This window comes from Bombina bombina, chromosome 6 (assembly GCF_027579735.1).
Source record: "Bombina bombina isolate aBomBom1 chromosome 6, aBomBom1.pri, whole genome shotgun sequence".
NCBI classification, from domain to species: Eukaryota; Metazoa; Chordata; class Amphibia; order Anura; family Bombinatoridae; genus Bombina; species Bombina bombina.
In genome coordinates, this window is record NC_069504.1 from 535,517,028 (window position 1) to 535,538,548 (window position 21,521).

A 21,521-nucleotide genomic window follows, 5' to 3' on the forward strand; every position below is an offset into this window, starting at 1 on the left:
AAAAGGTATGTATGTGCGGAACATATAATAAACTCCTCATATGAAATATAGGTTTCCAAAAATCCAAATGATGTTTCACCCTGTAGCAATCATATGACCATCACATTTTGTTTTGTTTTTGGGCTTAGGACTTTGTCTCAGAGCAAACACAAATAAGGGGGTAGCCCAATAGGTAAGAATTATTTAGAAGTTGTTATTTTTGCTATGTTTAGACTTTGGACAGGGTACGCACATGAACACAGAGTCAAAATTAGTTGCCAACTATCCGAGTAACTGCATAACATAAATCATACTATAAAATATTAGATACAATTTAAAAACTACACAAAGCTCTGATTTACTTTTTGAATATACAACTCTACAATTTGGCATTTTGAGAGCGCATGATAAATCGTGAATCATAAAATGTAAAATTACTAGCCATTACTAGCCCCCAAATACAGTTATAACCTTTATCTCTAGAAGAAAACTACTCAAGGCCTAGGAGTCAAGTACATGCAGGGTGAGAAAAACCAAAACAACAAAAGAGTTTAAAGGGACAGTTAACACCAGAATTTTTGTTGTTTAAAAAAAATAGGTAGATAATCCCTTTATTACCCATTCCCCAGTTTTGCATAACCAACACAGTTATAATAATTAACTTTTTGCCTCTGCGATTACCTTGTATCTAAGCCTCTGCAAACTGCCCCCTTATTTCAGTTCTTTTGACAGACTTGCATTTTTAGACAACCAGTGCTGACTCCTAGGAGCTTCACATGCCTGAGCTCAATGTTATCTATGTTAAACACATGAACTAACTTCCTCTAGTGGTGAAATACTGTCAAAATGCTTTCAGATTAGAGGCCATCTTCAAGGTCCAAGACATTAGCATATGTACCTCCTAGGTTTAGCTTACAACTAAGAATACCAAGAGAACAAAGCAAAATTGGTAATAAAAGTAAATTGGAAAGTTGTTTGAAATTACATGCCCTATTTAAATCATGAAAGTTTTTTTTACTCGACTGTCCCTTTAATGTTATTTACTTGCCTCTGTAATACACAATAAAGGGTCAATATCAAACTAAATACAAATTGTGCTTTTAATCTCAATGTAGAAATACTTAAGGCAAGAATTGAACCAGTAATATGCAATAGAGAGAAACATTAATAACAAAGGTTACACATGGGCGTATATTTCAATCCACCTATCCCACAATATCATCATGACATTGTGTGTGTGTGTGTGTGTGTGTGTGTATGTATATGTATATACATATATATATACATATATATATATATATATATATATATATATATATATATATATATATATATATATATATATATATATATATACACACATATATATATATATACATATATATATACATACATATATATATACATATATACATACATATATATATATATACATACATATATATATATACATACATATATACATACATATATATATACACACACGAAAGCAGGTATATCTTACCACAGATGATAATAAGCAACATGCTGCACATATTCCAAGAAGATTGTAGACTGCTGATCCAACAATTGTGCTAACTCCAATATCTCCCTTGGTGACAAAAACACCTAAAAATAAATACACACAAACTATTTTTAAATCTGGCACATTTAATAAAAACAATAAATGTACATATTTGCACCTTCTTCAGTTTGTATTCACAAATGTATTATTTATAAAAGTGGACAATATTAAAAACTGTGAACATTTCACACAAAACAATATGCAGCCAGCAGTATTATATGTAGGTAAGAGAATCCTCGGTATTAAAATATTTAAAAACTGCTGAAATGCAAATATTTCATTTACATTTCAAAGCTTTTGGCCCTGAAATTAGGTCCACACACTAAGTAATTAATTTTACACTTGTATCATTTTGATGCACAAAACAACATCCCTTGAGCCCATCGTGGAAACATAATTATAGGGAAGAAACAATGTTATACAGTTAAGGAATGTGTCTCCCTTAAAGCAGTTAATGCTTATCTGGAAGATATAAGGGAAAGTCTAACAGTCCATGCAAGAATCCCTATGGGGTTTATCCAAATGCTTTAGAAAAGAGTTTAAAGGCTGGGGTGGGGGGGACTTCCGGGCAGCGGCCAACTTACTGGTCGCACTGAGCTTTACCTCCCTAAAGGGACACTGAACCCACATTTTTTATTTTGTGATTCAGATAGAGTATGCAATTTTAAGCAACTTTCTAATTTACTCCTATTAGCAAATGTTCTTCATTCTCTCGGTATCTTTATTTGAAAAGCAAGAATGTAAGTTTAGATGCCGAACCATTTTGGTTTACAACCTGGGTTGTTCTTGCTGATTGGTGGATACATTCATCCATCAATAAACAAGTGCTGTCCAAGGTTCTGGACTTTCTTTTTCAAATAAAGATAGCAAGAGAACAAAGAAAATTTAATAATAGGAGTAAATTAAAAAGTTGCTTAAAATTGCATGCTCTGAATCTGTTGTTCAAGCAAATCCTGGATCTACAACTACTACTGTGAGAGTGGAGGCCTCCCCGGATATTATAGAAATGATCGTTTACACAAGTGGAAATTGGAGACTTATCTGTGACTCTGAGTAGGATACTTATCGGAACAGCAACCGCAGATTTCACCCAGCTAATGGTGAGGTCCCTGCTATTTACTGACTCCAGTCTCTTAATCACACTGGAGGTATAATAGATAGAGAACTGGGTCGTGCTCCTGAAAACAGAAATGCTGTGGTATCAGGATATTGGCTGGAGTATACTCTTTGGAGCTGGCGATTTTATTATTCACCTTTTGCTCCACATGCATTCCAAGTGCCTCACTCAAAGATTACCTGCTACACCAAGCAGCCGATACTCCCCTGGGAGTCCAGTGATCAAATAAAAACTGGTGTGGGGTAACTGTGTAACTTACTGCTCAGAACTCTCAAGTTCCCCACTCTCTTCCAAAGACGTGTCTCTATACAACCTGTAAATTGAGCCCTGGCTGATGCCAGTTTATAAAAATGGTTGATATTTTATTTTACTGCCTGAACGATGACACTAAACATTGTTTACACACCAGCCAGTAGTTTCGGCAGTCTTTTTTTTTTAAATGTTAGTACGTGCATGTATACATGGCTTTAGTTGCTAAATATAAATATAAAATTGTTATTAACACGGGTTTACGAGTGCTACCTGCCATTTGACATTAATACTTGTTCGGTTACCATACCAACGTTTTTGCTACTTACTTTTAAGCACAATAGTTTATGAATATACTTGAATTTTGATGGGGGTCATTCTCCTAGGTGCACCATAGTCGGCTTCAGAAGTTATGACTAGTAGAAACCATACTCATATAGGACTATTCTATTGTATTTCATTAGTGTTTAAGGTTCCTATAGGGCTGTTAAAATAAACATCATACTAAGATTTTCCCATATATATGTGTCAACTCCTATAATTAGTATACTTCATGTTAATTATGAGAATATTCTTACTGCTATTTTAGTCTATGTGTCTATGTGTCTCCTCCATATGCCCACGTTGCGATCACTTTTTTTTCTGTTCACGCTTACTCTTTTAGGACACCTTACCGGTCCCATAGTTTTATAATTTATCACTCGGAGATGGCACTTGGCTGCCTTTGACCGGGGCAGCATTGTGTCTATTTCCCAATTATATTGACAAGATGTTTGTCAGACTTTCCTAAATTCACTAGCATCTGCTGATAATTACACTGGAATCCTGGATATAACTCTTACAGCCAAATAGAACTAAATATCTGTCCATACAAGTTTACCCATTTCTAACATTGCATATTTAAGATACGATTCTGGTTATTGTGTGATCTTTTTTGCTTCCTCTGACGAGATAATTTGAGCTCTAGGTTGGCCCTATCTCACTGATTTATCCCTGACCACCCTTCTATGAGGTATTATATACTCCCTAGACCTTCTATGATAGGAATCTGTTTTTATATAATATTCCCCAGCAGATGTTCTCTATAAATCTCTCTATATATTGGTATTTTGGCTCCCAGCTTATGTATACCCCCCTCACCTAAGGCCCAAAAGTGGCCTTACTATAATAAAAACCTCCCATCATATACTCTGTTAGCTACATTGGAGGTCTAAAAGTGGCTTCATTTTTTAAGGAGGAGAAAAAAAAGCTAGGGTTTGAGTTTGATATCCTCCGTTATACACCTAAGGAACTATTTATACAGCAGAATGTATGATTGTGTTTTATAGTCTCTAATACTATCTGTAATTATTAATGTGTATGCCATCTTACTGTCATGGAGATTACTGTCTGTACGATTTATTTACTCAATGTTCCTATACGTGTATTCATCTTTTACCCTCAATTAGTGATGTCGTAAACCTAAAAATTTGGGTTCGCGGACGGCGAACGCGAAGTTCCGCAAAAGTTTGCGAACGGGCGAACCGCCATAGTCTTCAATAGGCAGGCGAATTTTAAAACCCATAGGGACTCTTTCTGGCCACAATAGTGATGGAAAAGTTGTTTCAAGGGGACTAACACCTGGACTGTGGCATGCCGAAGGGGGATCCATGGCAAAACTCCCATGGAAAATTACATAGTTGATGCAGAGTCTGGTTTTAATCCATAAAGGGCATAAATCACCTAACATTCCTAAATTGTTTGGAATAACGTGCTTTAAAACACCAGGTATGATGTTGTATCGATCAGGTAGTGTAAGGGTTACGCCCGCTTCACAGTGCGCAGTGTAGGTGATATATCTGCCCTGACTATGCTTTGCAGACCAGGTATCAGTGGTCAGATGGACCCTTGCCCCAACACTGTGTGCCAGACATGCCATTATAGCAGACTTATATGGCTTTGGCGTTTCTTTTTGCTATTTAGAAGGCTGCTAAATGTCACTGCGCACCACACATGTTTTATGCCCAGCAGTGAAGGGGTTAATTAGGGAGCATGTAGGCAGCTTGTAGAGTTAATTTTAGCTTAAGTGTAGTAGACAACCCAAAGTATTGATCTAGGCCCATTTTGGTATATTTCATGCCACCATTTCACCGCCAAATGCGATCAAATTTAAAAAAAAAAAAAAAAAAAAAAAAAACTTACATTTTTTCGCAATTTTAGGTTTCTCACTGAAATTATTTACAAACAGCTTGTGCAATTATGGCACAAATGGTTGTAAATGCTTCTCTGGGATCCCCTTTGTTCAGAAATAGCAGACATATATGACTTTGGCGTTGCTTTCTGGTAATTAGAAGGCTGCTAAATGCTGCTGCGCATCACATGTGTATTATGGCTAGCAGTGAAGGGGTTAATTAGGTAGTTTATAGGGAGCTTGCAGGGTTAATTTTAGCTTTAGTGTAGAGATCAGCCTCCCACCTGACACATCAGACCCCCTGATCCCTCCCAAACAGCTCCCTTCCCTCCCCCACCCCACGATTGTCCCCGCCATCTTAAGTACTGGCAGAAAGTCTGCCAGTACTAAAATAAAAGGTTTTTAAAAGAAAATTAATTTTTTTAGCATATTTACATATGCTGTGGTGTAGCATCCCCCCCCTTAGCCACCAACCTCCCTGATCCCCCCCCAAACAGCTCTCTAACCCTCCCCATCTGCCTTATTGGCGGCCATCTTGGGTACTGGCAGCTGTCTGCTATTATTTCACAGTCAAAAAAGTGTTTTTTTTAAATGTACACTACTGTTACACCAGATATGAGTGGTGGCAATGGGCAAGTGGGCACAGTATACGCTGTGAGCCTGACACACACGCTAGCAGGCAGGCAACTGCAATTAGATTACACAGGAAAAAAAAAAAAAGCAGACTGATGTTCTAGCCCTAAAAAGGGCTTTTTGGGGTGCTGTCCTTACAGCAGAGATCAGATGAGTCCTTCAGGACTGTAGTGGACACTGAATACACTAGCCTAGCTATCGATTTCCCTATTAAATCAGCAGCAGCTACACTGTCCCTCCTCTCACTAAGAATGCAGCTTCCAAATTAATCTAAAATGGATGCTGTCCAGGAGCTGGGAGGGTCTGGGAGGGAGGGTCTGCTGGCAATTGGCTGTAATGTGTCTTCTGACTGTGAGGTAGAGGGTCAAAGTTTACTCAATGATAAGGAATAGGGGGCGGATCGAACATCGCATATGTTCGCCCGCCGCGGCGAACGCGAACATGCTAGGTTTGCCGGGAACTATTCACGACATCACTACCCTCAATAAAAAAAAAAAAAAGAAAAGAAAAAAAAAAGATTTGTAAGGGGATAGAAAGGTAAAACATTTAACATTTACCAGTATTCAAACACATTTCCTGCTCAGAGAACTGGTGTGCGTGTATTGCTTCTGAGGATGTACTTTGTGTCATACAAGTCACCGCTGACTTTGAGAAAGTGTGATGTTTGAATACTGATGCTGCAGAAAACCAGTAATACCTTCTACTAGAAGCATTCTTGCTAATATAAGTATATTGCAAAAATGCTGCTATTTAAAAAATGTATGCACCCACACACAACATTTTTGACATTTCTATCCCTTTAATGGGGAAATCTGAAGAAAAAAAAAATAATAATAAAAAAATGCCTGATAAGCTTTTCTAAAGGATTAGACAATGATCATGTTTTGGTCTATCTTTACAAAATGTAATTATTAAATTAATCTAACCAAAGGTACAATTAGGAAGCTTTGTTAGTTATGTACGTGTTTAATGTACATAGCTTGGTGTTAAACTTTAAAAGATTGGGAGACCATATGATTTATGAGACCTTTTAAGATTAGAGAGTTGGATACCACAAACCTAAAAGGAATGAGCTTAAATTTATATTGCAGCTATCTCTTGTAATACTGAAGATTCTAAGCGTGTGTGTGCATGCGATAGAGAGATTATATATACACAGATTTACTTTTGGCTATATTTGCACCCAGGTGACTGGAGTAGGAGGGATATATATATATATATATATATATATATATATATATATATATATATATATATATATATATATATTATATATATATTATATATATATTATATATATATTATATATATATATATATATATAATATATAATATATATAATATATAATATATATATATATATATATATATATATATATATATATATATATATATATATATATATATATATATATATATATATATATATATATATATATATATATATATATATATATATATATATATATATATATATATATATATCACAAACTGGCAGCCAGACAACCACTCGTTGCAAACAGAATACTGCCTCATACCTTATAAATTAAGGAGGGGAACCATTGTTCCAACTTAAGTTAAAGGACCAGTAGCACATTGTCTGAATTTCAAATGAGTAGTAGATGTGTTTTTTTTTTTCTGTCAAATTTCAAAGTTATGTGCATTTCCACTCCCCCTGTATCATGTGACAGCCACAAGCCAATCACAAATGCATATATGTATATTCTGTGAATTCTTGCATATGCTCAGTAGGAGCTGGTGACTCAAAAAGTATAAATATTAAAAGGATTGTGCACATTTTGTTAACGAAAGTAGATTTGAAAGTTGTTTAGCACTTAAAGGGACACAAGTCAAAATTATGATTATAGCATGCAATTTTAGAGACCCTTTTTAAAACACAGAGCACCTTAAAAGTTACGTAGCAAAACAAAACAAAAATGAGACGAGTTTCATTTTATTGAAGTCCCTTGCTATCTAAAAAGGGCCACCATCCAGTAGATACATTAGGAAGGTATTTCTTTTCTTGTGTATGGCTGTTGACAAGCTACAAAGAAAGGAGACCTCTCATTGTAGAGATCCCCCTTTTTCCCCCCAAAGGGACCCCTTGCCTGTGTGCAGTATGGGAAAATTGGGCTCTGAGAGCTCTATCCCTATTTATTACATATTAAAGGGACACTGAACCCAATTTTTTTTCTTTTGTGATCCAGATAGAGCATGCAATTTTAAGCAACTTTGTAATTTACTCCTATTATCAAATTATATTCATTATCTTGTTATCTTTGTTTGAAAAGCAAGAAAGTAAGTTTAGATGCCGGCCCATTTTTGGTTTACAACCTGGGTTGTTCTTGCTGATTGGTGGATAAATTCACCCACCAATAAACAAGTGCTGTCCATGGTTCTGAACAAAAAATGGGTGGCTCCATAGCTTAGATTAATTATTTTTCAAATAAAGACAGCAAGAGAACGAAGAAAAATAGATAATAGGAGTAAATTAGAAAGTTGCTTAAAATTACATGCTCTATGAAATAAACTGTTTGGGTTCCGTACCCCTTTAACACCTCTTTGTGCCTAGTGGGGAAGCTTGTTCAACTTAAAAAGGGACAGTCAACACCAGAATGTTTGTGGTTTTAAAAGATAGATAATCCCTTAATTACCCATTCCTCAGTTTTGCATAACCAACACAGTTATAATACACTTTTTACCTCTGTGATTACCTTGTATCTAAGCCTCTGCAGACTGCCCCCTTATTTCAGTTATTTTGACAGACTTGCATTTTAGCCAATCCGTGCTCACTCCACGGTAAATTCACGTGTATGAGCTCAAGGTTATCTATATGAAACACATGAACTAATGCCCTCTAGTGGTGAAAAACTGTTAAAATGCATTTAGATTAGAGGTGGCCTTCAAGGTCTAAGAAATTAGCATATGAACCTCCTAGGTTTAGCTTTCAACTAATACCAAGGGAATAAAGCAAAATTGGTGATAAAAGTAAATTGGAAAGTTGTTTAAAATTACATGCCCTATCTGAATCATGAACGTTATTTTTTGGACTTGACTGTCCCTTTAAAAAAGAAAGGAAAAGAAAAGAAACCCCCACAAAATTATTTTGCTATGTTATTTATTAAATAACCATTATACATTATTAATCCATTATGAAGTAAATATTTTCATATAAGTAAGGGAGAACTCGTACCTAAATACCCTAACAAATTGTATAGGATAAATCATAATAAAGATTCAAAGAATGTTTACCTAGAAATACTGTGACAAATTCTGGGGCTGAACTCCCAACTGCCATAAAAGTTGCTCCTGCGACATCCGGAGAAAGACCTAAGCCTTAAATGTTAATGGAAGACACACAAAATTAGGAAACACATTTTAAATTTTACACTACTGTTTTCACATAAAAACACATGCTCCATCACATTTTATATAATACATTTGAAATTATTATTTATTATAAATAAAATTATTTCAAAACTAACATCTGAAAGAGACTGCATGCAACATTTTTTTTTTTGTGCCGCATGTAAATCTATATAGGGGTGATTGTATAAAAGTTTAACAAACATACACATACATGGTTGTAGTGTTTTAAATTGTATACCAAAACTGTTTTGTTTTTTTTCACATGTACTTTGTATAAAAATAAAAAAATTCTAGATACAAATGAAACATGAAAAGAATTTTACAAATCTGTTTCCAAACCTCTATTTACTGCTATGCACACATTGGAGATGCACCTTTATGAATTGTGGTATGGGAACAAACAAAAGTGTACAAGATAGCTCACAGAAACTGAATGTTATCATCACAAGTGGCACTTCTCAATATTGTGTTTTTAACCCAATAACGTTTAATTAGACTTTTTATTTCTACTTACGGTCACTGATTACTTCCAAGGATGGGAGAAAATAGTCTTCGCAGACAATTGCCACAGCCAGGAACATGTAGAGTATGATTAAGAAATGAATAATAATTCCTCCATCTTTTCTCTCCTGATCAGTAAAAAATCCATTAGGAAATTCTGATGATGGTGATATAATACAAAGTGTTTCATTCTCTAAAAAGAACAAACACAACCCAGTTATTCATGACATTTTTATTTTAAAAAAAAAAAAGCAACAGTTAAATTAAATTATATGCAGCTACCAGACAGTAACAGTTCTTTAGGCTATGGAACTTTATAGATTATATATAAATTGTAAAAGCCAATTCATTGTAATGCACCTTTTTTCTTTATGTGTTTTACAAATAAAAGATAACTATAAAAAACTGCCTGTCCGTTAAAATGCTTAAAAACACAACAGTACAATTAATTAATTCCAATCTGTGTCTGATTAGGGCATATGGAAGGAAGGGAATGTATGGCCGTGGTTCAGATCTGATGTCTGATATAGACAATTGATAGGAGATGCAAGAATTGAGTTGGATCACCTACTGGTGCTCTGATATTTTTGTGGAATACAGCTCTATCCCTCAAATGGGGAAAAAAAAAGTTCTTTAGAAGTTGAAGATATAACTTATCATGGGCAAGATTAGATTACAAGTGGAGCGCTATCTAAATGTTCCTGCTCAAGCGTTAACTGCGCTAGAAGCTTTTTTGCACCCATCAGGTTGTGCTCATATTACGAGTTGAAAGTAAACTGTTTTCGCTCGCACGTAAAAAAAAAATATCTTAGGATATTGCACGCCAACCTATTACCCCATAGAAGTCAATGGAACAAAAACCAAAAAAATGAAGAGTAGAAAAAAAAATACCTAACACCTTACATTCGGTCACACATTCTAAAGGTCGCTAACCCAACATGAAAATACGAATATTTCACGTCATTACTACCACGTCAAGGTCTCTCCCAAAACCTGGGTCCCTAAGGGTGCAATGCTACCACATCCAGGAAATGACAAATACACCTATGACAATATTTAAGAAATTGCAGGTGCTCTAGCTTCAACTTAGGTCAGTATTCATGATTCACCAATAAGAAAAGCAATGAGCAAAAATGGAATCAAAGGGAAAGAAAACCCCAAATTTCTTTTTCATGATTTAGATGGAAAATACAATTTCTTTCATGTAATTAGCAAGAGTCCATGAGCTAGTGACGTATGGGATATACATTCCTACCAGGAGGGGCAAAGTTTCCCAAACCTCAAAATGCCTACAAATACACCCCTCACCACACCCACAAATCAGTTTTACAAACTTTGCCTCCTATGGAGGTGGTGAAGTAAGTTTGTGCTAGATTCTACGTTGATATGCGCTCCGCAGCAGGTTGGAGCCCGGTTTTCCTCTCAGCGTGCAGTGAATGTCAGAGGGATGTGAGGAGAGTATTGCCTATTTGAATGCAGTGATCTCCTTCTACGGGGTCTATTTCATAGGTTCTCTGTTATCGGTCGTAGAGATTCATCTCTTACCTCCCTTTTCAGATCGACGATATACCATTTCCTCTACTGATTCTCGTTTCAGTACTGGTTTGGCTTTCTACTACATGTAGATGAGTGTCCTGGGGTAAGTAAGTCTTATTTTCTGTGACACTCTAAGCTATGGTTGGGCACTTTATATAAAGTTCTAAATATATGTATTCAAACATTTATTTGCCTTGACTCAGGATGTTCAACATTCCTTATTTCAGACAGTCAGTTTTGGGATAATGCATATGATTAATTCATTTTTTTCTTACCTTAAAAATTTGACTTTCCCTGTGGGCTGAAAATGCTTCATTTTATTGCGTCATTCTTGGCGCGGACTTTTTTGACGCAAAAATTATTTTCTGTTTCCGGCGTCATACGCGTCGCTGGAAGTTGCGTCATTTTTTACGTTCTTTTGCGCCAAAAGTGTCGGCGTTCCGGATGTGGCGTCATTTTTGGTGCCAAAAGCATTTAGGCACCAAATAATGTGGGCGTCTTTTTTGGCGCTAAAAAATATGGGCGTCACTATTGTCTCCACATTATTAAGTCTCATTTTTTTGCTTCTGGTTGCTAGAAGCTTATTCACTGGCATTTTTTTCCCATTCCTGAAACTGTCATTTAAGGAATTTGATCAATTTTGCTTTATATGTTGTTTTTTCTATTACATATTGCAAGATGTCCCACGTTGAAGCTGAGTCAGAAGATACTTCTGGAAAATCGCTGCCGGGTGCTGGAGCTACCAAAGCTAAGTGTATCTGCTGTAAACTTTTGGTATCTGTTCCTCCAGCTGTTGTTTGTACTGTTTGTCATGACAAACTTGTTAATGCAGATAATATTTCCTTTAGTACTGTTACATTACCTGTTGCTGTTCCATCAACATCTAATATTCAGAGTGTTCCTGATAACATAAGAGATTTTGTTTCTAAATCCATTAAGAAGGCTATGTCTGTTATTCCTCCTTCTAGTAAACGTAAAAAGTCTTTTAAAACTTCTCATTTTTCAGATGAATTTTTCAATGAACATCATCATTCTGATACTGATATTGGTTCTTCTGATTCAGAGGATTCTGTCTCAGAGGTTGATGCTGATAAATCGTCATATTTATTTAAAATGGAATTTATTCGTTCTTTACTTAAAGAAGTCTTAATTGCATTAGAAATTGAGGATTCTAGTCCTCTTGATACTAAATCTAAACGTTTAGATAAGGTTTTTAAATCTCCTGTAGTTATTCCAGAAGTATTTCCTGTCCCTGGTGCTATTTCTGAAGTAATTTCCAGGGAATGGAATAATTTGGGTAATTCTTTTACTCCTTCTAAACGTTTTAAGCAATTATATCCTGTGCCATCTGACAGATTAGAATTTTGGGACAAAATCCCTAAGGTTGATGGGGCTGTCTCTACTCTTGCTAAGCGTACTACTATTCCTACGGCAGATGGTACTTCCTTTAAGGATCCTTTAGATAGGAAAATTGAATCCTTTCTAAGAAAAGCTTACTTGTGTTCAGGTAATCTTCTTAGACCTGCTATATCTTTAGCGGATGTTGCTGCAGCTTCAACTTTTTGGTTAGAAGCTTTAGCGCAACAAGTAACAGATCATAATTCTCATAGCATTATTATTCTTCTTCAACATGCTAATAATTTTATTTGTGATGCCATCTTTGATATCATTAGAGTTGATGTCAGGTATATGTCTCTAGCTATCTTAGCTAGAAGAGCTTTATGGCTTAAAACTTGGAATGCTGATATGTCTTCTAAGTCTACTCTGCTTTCCCTTTCTTTCCAGGGTAATAAATTATTTGGTTCTCAGTTGGATTCTATTATCTCAACTGTTACTGGAGGGAAAGGAACTTTTTTACCACAGGATAAAAAAAATCTAAAGGTAAATTTAGGTCTAATAATCGTTTTCGTTCCTTTCGTCACAAGGAACAAAAGCCTGATCCTTCATCCTCAGGAGCGGTATCAGTTTGGAAACCATCTCCAGTCTGGAATAAATCCAAGCCTTTTAGAAAACCAAAACCAGCTCCCAAGTCCACATGAAGGTGCGGCCCTCATTCCAGCTCAGCTGGTAGGGGGCAGATTACGTTTTTTCAAAAGAAATTTGGATCAATTCCGTTCACAATCTTTGGATTCAGAACATTGTTTCAGAAGGGTACAGAATTGGCTTCAAGATAAGGCCTCCTGCAAAGAGATTTTTTCTTTCCCGTGTCCCAGTAAACCCAGCGAAGGCTCAAGCATTTCTGAAATGTGTTTCAGATCTAGAGTTGGCTGGAGTAATTATGCCAGTTCCAGTTCTGGAACAGGGACTGGGGTTTTATTCAAATATCTTCATTGTACCAAAGAAGGAGAATTCCTTCAGACCAGTTCTGGATCTAAAAATATTGAATCGTTATGTAAGGATACCAACATTCAAGATGGTAACTATAAGGACTATCCTGCCTTTTGTTCAGCAAGAGCATTATATGTCCACAATAGATTTACAGGATGCATATCTGCATATTCCGATTCATCCAGATCACTTTCAGTTTCTGAGATTCTCTTTCCTAGACAAGCATTACCAGTTTGTGGCTCTACCGTTTGGCCTAGCTACAGCTCCAAGAATTTTTACAAAGGTTCTCAGTGCCCTTCTGTCTGTAATCAGAGAACAGGATATTGTGGTATTTCCTTATTTGGACAATATCTTGGTACTTGCTCAGTCTTCACATTTAGCAGAATCTCATACGAATCGACTTGTATTGTTTCTTCAAGATCATGGTTGGAGGATCAATTTACCAAAAAGTTCATGGATTCCTCAGACAAGGGTAACCTTTTTAGGTTTCCAGATAGTGACAGAGTCATGGACACTGAATCTAACGGACAAGAGACGTCTAAAATTGATATCAGCTTGTCGAAACCTTCAGTCACAATCATTCCCTTCGGTAGCTTTATGCATGGAAATTCTAGGTCTTATGACTGCAGCATCGGACGTGATCCCCTTTGCTCGTTTTCACATGCGACCTCTTCAGCTCTGTATGCTGAACCAGTGGTGCAGGGATTACACAAAGATATCTCAATTAATATCTTTAACACCGATTGTACGACACTCTCTGATGTGGTGGACAGATCACCATCGTTTAGTTCAGGGGGCTTCTTTTGTTCTTCCGACCTGGACTGTAATTTCAACAGATGCAAGTCTGACAGGTTGGGGAGCTGTTTGGGGGTCTCTGACAGCACAAGGGGTTTGGGAATCTCAGGAGGTGAGATTACCGATCAATATTTTGGAACTCCGTGCAATTTTCAGAGCTCTTCAGTCATGGCCTCTTCTAAAGAGAGAATTGTTCATTTGTTTTCAGACAGACAATGTCACAGCTGTGGCATAAATCAATCATCAAGGAGGGACTCACAGTCCTCTGGCTATGAAGGAAGTATATCGAATTCTGGTATGGGCGGAATCCAGCTCCTGTCTAGTTTCTGCGGTTCATATCCCAGGTATAGACAATTGGGAAGCGGATTATCTCAGCCGCCAAACGTTACATCCGGGCGAATGGTCTCTTCACCCAGAGGTTTTTCTTCAGATTGTTCAAATGTGGGGACTTCCAGAAATAGATTTGATGGCCTCTTATCTAAACAAGAAACTTCCCAGGTATCTGTCCAGATCCAGGGATCCTCAAGCGGAAGCAGTGGATGCATTGTCACTTCCTTGGAAGTATCATCCTGCCTATATCTTTCTGCCTCTAGTTCTTCTTCCAAGAGTAATCTCCAAGATTCTGAAGGAATGCTCGTTTGTTCTGCTGGTAGCTCCAGCATGGCCTCACAGATTTTGGTATGCAGATCTTGTCCGGATGGCCTCTTGCCAACCGTGGACTCTTCCATTAAGACCAGACCTTTTGTCGCAAGGTCCTTTTTTCCATCAAGATCTCAAATCCTTAAATTTAAAAAGGTATGGAGATTGAACTCTTGATTCTTAGTCAAAGAGGTTTCTCTGACTCTGTGATTAATACTATGTTACAGGCTCGTAAATCTGTATCTAGGGAGATATATTATAGAGTCTGGAAGACTTATATTTCTTGGTGTCTTTCTCATCATTTTTCCTGACATTCTTTTAGAATTCCGAGAATTTTACAGTTTCTTCAGGATGGTTTGGATAAAGGTTTGTCTGCAAGTTCCTTGAAAGGACAAATCTCTGCTCTTTCTGTTTTTTCACAGAAAGATTGCTAATCTTCCTGATATTCATTGCTTTGTACAAGCTTTGGTTCATATATAACCTGTCATTAAATCAATTTCTCCTCCTTGGAGTTTGAATTTGGTTCTGGGGGCTCTTCAAGCTCCTCCGTTTGAACCTATGCATTCATTGGACATCAAATTACTTTCTTGGAAAGTTTTGTTCCTTTTGGCCATCTCTTCTGCCAGACGAGTTTCTGAATTATCTGCTCTTTCTTGTGAGTCTCCTTTTCTAATTTTTCATCAGGATAAGGCGGTGTTGCGAACTTCTTTTAAATTTTTACCTAAGGTTGTGAATTCTAACAACATTAGTAGAGAAATTGTGGTTCCTTCATTGTGTCCTAATCCTAAGAATTCTAAGGAGAGATCATTGCATTCTTTGGATGTAGTTAGAGCTTTGAAATATTATGTTGAAGCTACTAAGAATTTCCGAAAGACTTCTAGTCTATTTGTTATCTTTTCTGGTTCTAGGAAAGGTCAAAAGGCCTCTGCCATTTCTTTGGCATCTTGGTTGAAATCTTTAATTCATCATGCTTATGTCGAGTCGGGTAAAACTCCGCCTCAAAGGATTACAACTCATTCTACTAGGTCAGTTTCTACTTCCTGGGCGTTTAGGAATGATGCTTCGGTTGATCAGATTTGCAAAGCAGCAACTTGGTCTTCTTTGCATACTTTTACTAAATTCTACCATTTTGATGTGTTTTCTTCTTCTGAAGCTGTTTTTGGTAGAAAAGTACTTCAGGCAGCTGTTTCAGTTTGAATCTTCTGCTTATAATTTCAGTTTTTTTCATTTAATCTTTATTTTGGGTGTGGATTATTTTTCAGCAGAATTGGCTGTCTTTTTTTTATCCCTCCCTCTCTAGTGACTCTTGCGTGGAAAGATCCACATCTTGGGTAGTCATTATCCCATACGTCACTAGCTCATGGACTCTTGCTAATTACATGAAAGAAAACATAATTTATGTAAGAACTTACCTGATAAATTCATTTCTTTCATATTAGCAAGAGTCCATGAGGCCCACCCTTTTTTGTGGTGGTTATGATTTTTTTGTATAAAGCACAATTATTCCAATTCCTTATTTTTTATGCTTTCGCACTTTCTTTCTTATCACCCACTTCTTGGCTATTCGTTAAACTGATTTGTGGGTGTGGTGAGGGGTGTATTTGTAGGCATTTTGAGGTTTGGGAAACTTTGCCCCTCCTGGTAGGAATGTATATCCCATACGTCACTAGCTCATGGACTCTTGCTAATATGAAAGAAATGAATTTATCAGGTAAGTTCTTACATAAATTATGTTTTTAAAACAACTTTCTAATTTAATTCTGTTATCAAATTTTATTAATTATCTTGTTATCTTTTGCTGAAGGAACATCATTGCCCTACTGGGAGCAAGCTGTACCCATCTACACTGTGCGCACAGTTATTAGGCAAGTGAGTATTTTGACCAAATCATAATTTTTATGCATATTGTCCAACTCCAAGCTGTATAAACTTGAATGCTTATTGGATTTAAGCATATCAGGTGATGTGTATATGTGTAATGAGTGTGGGGGGGGGGGTGGCCTTAGGAGATCAACACCCTATATTAAAGTGTGCATAATTATTAGGCAGCTTCTTTTCCTCATGGAAAATGGGCCAAAAAAGAGATTAAACTGACTGAAGAGTCAAACATTGTTAAAAGTCTTTCAGAGGGATGCAGCACTCTTGAAATTGTTAAGACATTGGGGCGCGATCACAGAACCATCAAACGTTTTGTTGCAAATAGGGTCCAAAGAAACATGTTGAGAAAAAAATAAAGACGCAAATTAACTGCCAAAGATTTGAGAAGAATCAAATGTGAAGCTACCAGGAACCCATTATACTCCAGAACTGCAAGCTACCTGGAGTTCCCAGAAGTACAAGGTGTTCAGTGCTCAGAGAAATGGCCAAGGTAAGGAAGGCTGAAACCCAACCACCTCTGAACAAGACACATAAGTTGAAACGTCAAGACTGACCCTAGAAATATCGAAAGACAGATTTTTTTAAAGGTTTTATGGACTGATTAGATGAGAGTGACTCTTAATGGACCAGATGGATGGGCCTGTGACTGGATCAGTAACAGGCAAAGAGCTCCACTTCAACTCAAATGCCAGCAAGGTGGGGTACTGGTATTATTAAAGATGAGCTAGTTGGACCTTTTCGGGTTGAAGATGGACTCGAAATCAACACCCAAACCTACTGCCAGTTTTTAGAAGACACTTTCTTCAAGCAGTGGTACAGGAAAAAGTCTGCATCCTTTGAGAAGACCATGATACTTATGCAGGACATTGATCCATTGCATGCATCAAAGTACTCCACTGCAAGGTTAGGTAGTAAAGGCCTTAAAAATAAAAGAATAAATAACATGGCCCCCTTCCTCACCTGACCTAAACCCTATTGAGAACTTGTGGGCCCTTCTTAAATTGGAGATTTATGGTGAAGGAAAAAAGTACACCTCCCTGAACAGTGTCTGGGAGGCTGTGGTTGCTGCTGCAGACAAAGTTGATCATCAACAGTTCAAGAAACTGACTCCATGGATGGAAGGCTTGTGACATTTATTGAAAAGAAGGGCGGCTATATTGGTCACTGATTTTTTTTTTTTTTAAATGTCAGAAATGTTTATTTGTAAAATTTTGAGTTGTTTGTTTATTATTCTCACTTTAACAGATGAAAATAAAGATGGGAAAAATTTAGTTTTTTAATTTAGTTGCATAATTCTGCACACTAATAGTTGCCCAATAATTATGGGCACATAGATATTCTCCTAAGAAAGCAAAAACATCACTTATTTTCTAAAATATTTAGGTTTGAGGTTTATTAACATTTTTGATTTCCCAATAGCACTGTCGTATTTTTGAGGATTAATATCATTATTGAACAAACTTGTCTAATAAGTTGTGTAGTTAACCAATCATGAGACAAATGTGTGCAGGCACCAATCAACAGCTTAAATGATTACTAACTTTTGTCTTTTGTACTCAAAATGGAACCCACATTTCAACACATACATATAATAAAAAAATAACCTATTTTCATTGTGAAACAAAGCTGAATAACGGCATAAATGTTTATTATTTCATCATGGCTTCACCTAATCCAGCCTTTTAATAGGGGCAGTACATGTCCAAAAGCACTAACCTATCGTAGCTATTTTGCATATAAATTAACCACCGATTACGGCTCTTTGCGCATGCTCTCTTTAATCCAACAAACAGCGCATGCGTGTTTGCTCTGGGTGAAGCCAAAATCGCCCATATCTTAACCTGAATCACGCTTACGCATTGTTCTGCAGAATCAATGAAATAGGTTATCAAGGCATTTTATGTGCAATCAAAAAATGTTTCAATGCCTTTGGTTTATATCAATAAATGTCATGTTCTTTACGGTATATATATGAAGATCCAAAATGAAATAAATAACTGATCGTTTTTACTGTATATATTTATCAGTTTTAATAAATAGTATTCCCAACTTAATTTTAAATTGCTTGTTAATTCTAGGGAGATTCTTTTTTTTTTAAATATATATTTTATCTTTAATGCTATGTATATTCTATTTTATAAAGTTTATTGCTTGTTAATTCTAGGGAGAATCTCAAAGCACATTCACGCAACCAACTTACCTACACAGTGCAGCAAACTCTTCTGATCCGCGATCAATAGAACGGGTCTACTACATACAGAACTGACATGCAGAGAGTGACTTAATCGATGACGTTGCGCTATCTTGCGCAAGCGCAACAAGGATAACGGTCGCGATCTTCCAACCGCGGTTGTCAGCCCGGAATGAACAACAATAAGATTGTAAAATGGAGTGGGTTTGGAAATTGTTAAAAACTTCTAAGCCAAGCATCTTTAAAAACGGCAAGTAATTGAAACAGATAGGGCATTGTAATTAGGTTGATTTTTGTGGTTTCTTTTCAGCGGTGATACTTTTTTTGTGCCTTCAGTGTCCCTTTAAATAAAAAGATAGAAGTGCTCCACAGTAGCTTGTTCTATGGCTAGTTAGTTACCACACAAGAAGCAGCAGCCTCTTTTTGCTCAACATGTGCCTTTCACAGGGAAGAACTTTCCTGTAGCATATCAGTCTGATTGTGACTCAACAGTGCAGTCCAGACCCGAAATACTAGGCAGTCCCTCTATGAACGAGAAAAATGGCAAAACCCCAGATGTACGTTTCGGCCTATTGTGGGCCTCATCAGTGAGGTGCAGCCATATCCCTCTAGGGACACTGAGCAACGGGTCCACGTCTGGCTTCCCGCATCACCCTTAGGGAGACTTCCTAAGAGTCATAATTTGCATGAATTAAAAGATAGAAGCGCTCAACCTAGGAACCAACAATAGCATAATATCTTGTTCTATGGCTAGTTACCACCCAAGAAGCAGTCTCTTTTTGCTCAACATGTGCCTTTCACAGAGAAGAACTTCCCTGTAGCTTGGGTACTAGCTATAGAACAAGCTATTATGCTATTGTTCGTTCCCAGGTTGAATGCTTTTCTCTTAATTTATGCAAATTATGACCCTGACAGAAGTCTCCCCAAGGATGATAAAGTAAATTTAAAACTGTCACACTTAGATACTCTGTATAATGTAAGTTTAATTTTAAATTTTCCTATTCCTTTAATGGAAGAATGGCAATGCTGAAATCCAAGACAAAACTGTTGAGATTGTGTTTATAAGCTACAGTGGTTTGTAACCTGTACATACATATATAAAAGTTTTTTGCACTGCATGATTAAATATTTCACTTGTATTTGCATAATTTAAGAAAATATGCAATAACATTCAGAAACAAACACACTCCTCATCTACATTCAGACCATTTTTAAAAACGTATCAGCCTGCTATTCGCAAAAAAATAAAAAGCAGTAGTTTTTACATAAAGATTGTTACAAGGTATAATAATTACCAATGTTTCAGTGCACCATTAACCAGAACATTTGTTCCCTAAAGGATTCCAATACAATAATAAATGCATCTGAACTGAATACTAAGCTTCTTCAATACAGGAGCTAAATTATTTATACCATGTCTTAATTTCGTACTTCACTTTACTGCTATGAAAATATCACTTCTATGAGCTCATAGGTTATTTTGCTCGATTCCGATTGGCCAGAGTGGACGTCAATCACCACCACTCGACCAATCGTAACGCTTTAATGTGGTCATCAAGTCACATGATTTTAACGGCCAATAGGGATTGTTTTCTTCATCTTCATGTTAATACATCTATTTTGAAAGGATTACATATACTCCTATTGAGGAGTATGGTTCATATTTAACGAATGAATCAGCGCCCAGTGATGGCCACAGCTGGTTCCCCCAACATATGCCAACCTGTTCCTGGGTCATTGGGAACAAAAGTTAGTATTTTCAGACGACAATGATGAATATATGAGTCTCATTCCTATTTGAATGAGATTCATAGATGATATTCTATTTCTTTGGGAAGGAACCTATGGGCACAATGATATTTGGGGTAACACAATGCCCCCAAAAACTTTCGTCAGTTATTTCTTAGGATTAGTTAATCTAAAGAGTTGCAATGCTAACTAAGAGAAACTGTCTTTGTGGTCATTCACAAGCTTTTTTTTATAGATGTGAGACAAAGTCTTTTGGGTACTTTTCAGCAGACAGAAATGTCAGAAATGTCGCTTTGTGGTGGACCTTTTGCTCCGCAGGAGGTTTCTGTCCTCCCTGAGCTCGCCTTAGGACACCTGCGTTACGGTTTGACAGATGTACCGCCCCAGTCAAACTCCCCACCTGCCACTGTCCTCGGACATAAAGCAAACCCAGCAATTTTACTATAAGACTATCATAGCAACAGTCTAGAGGACTTGCCATCATTGCAGGCACCATGAGTTTTGCAGCAAAATGGCAAACAGAAAACTTTTACTTCTCATTTTCATAAAAAAAACAACAAATAGACCATGATACATTGTAATAAACCACTGTATTGGGAAATCAAGGTTCTGTATCACATAAAGTTTCAATATCTCACATACAAAGAACAGTCCTGGAAAATAAAACCTTTTCCGAACACATTGGCCTATGGGCATCTGTGGCAAAATGATGATATATTTATAAATGGACATATTACAAATTCCAGGGTATACAATTATTAAATAATAATATTAACAACAATAATATGTCATGCGTTTCTGAACAGGCCTATACAAAGGCTCT

General features: G+C 36.6%; 1 protein-coding gene and 1 long non-coding RNA gene across 3 annotated transcripts in view; one reads left to right on the top strand and one right to left on the bottom strand.

Annotated features, from left to right (window-relative positions):
• The window catches only part of LOC128663241 (uncharacterized), an 88,250-nt gene extending 67,927 nt beyond the window's left edge, over window positions 1–20,323 (top strand). For both annotated transcript variants that reach the window (XR_008402839.1, XR_008402840.1), the window contains exons 3-4: window positions 16,685–16,749; window positions 18,923–20,323. This is a non-coding gene — a long non-coding RNA (uncharacterized LOC128663241). The remainder of the gene's footprint in view (window positions 1–16,684; window positions 16,750–18,922) is intronic.
• Window positions 1–21,521, bottom strand: part of SLC24A5 (solute carrier family 24 member 5) — a 171,080-nt gene that overhangs the window by 133,194 nt on the left and 16,365 nt on the right. Inside the window, exons 2-4 of the mRNA XM_053717462.1 lie at window positions 9,596–9,775; window positions 8,965–9,048; window positions 1,484–1,587 (exon numbers count right to left, since the gene is read on the bottom strand). Of these exons, the coding sequence (XP_053573437.1) occupies window positions 1,484–1,587; window positions 8,965–9,048; window positions 9,596–9,775 (368 nt within the window). The remainder of the gene's footprint in view (window positions 1–1,483; window positions 1,588–8,964; window positions 9,049–9,595; window positions 9,776–21,521) is intronic.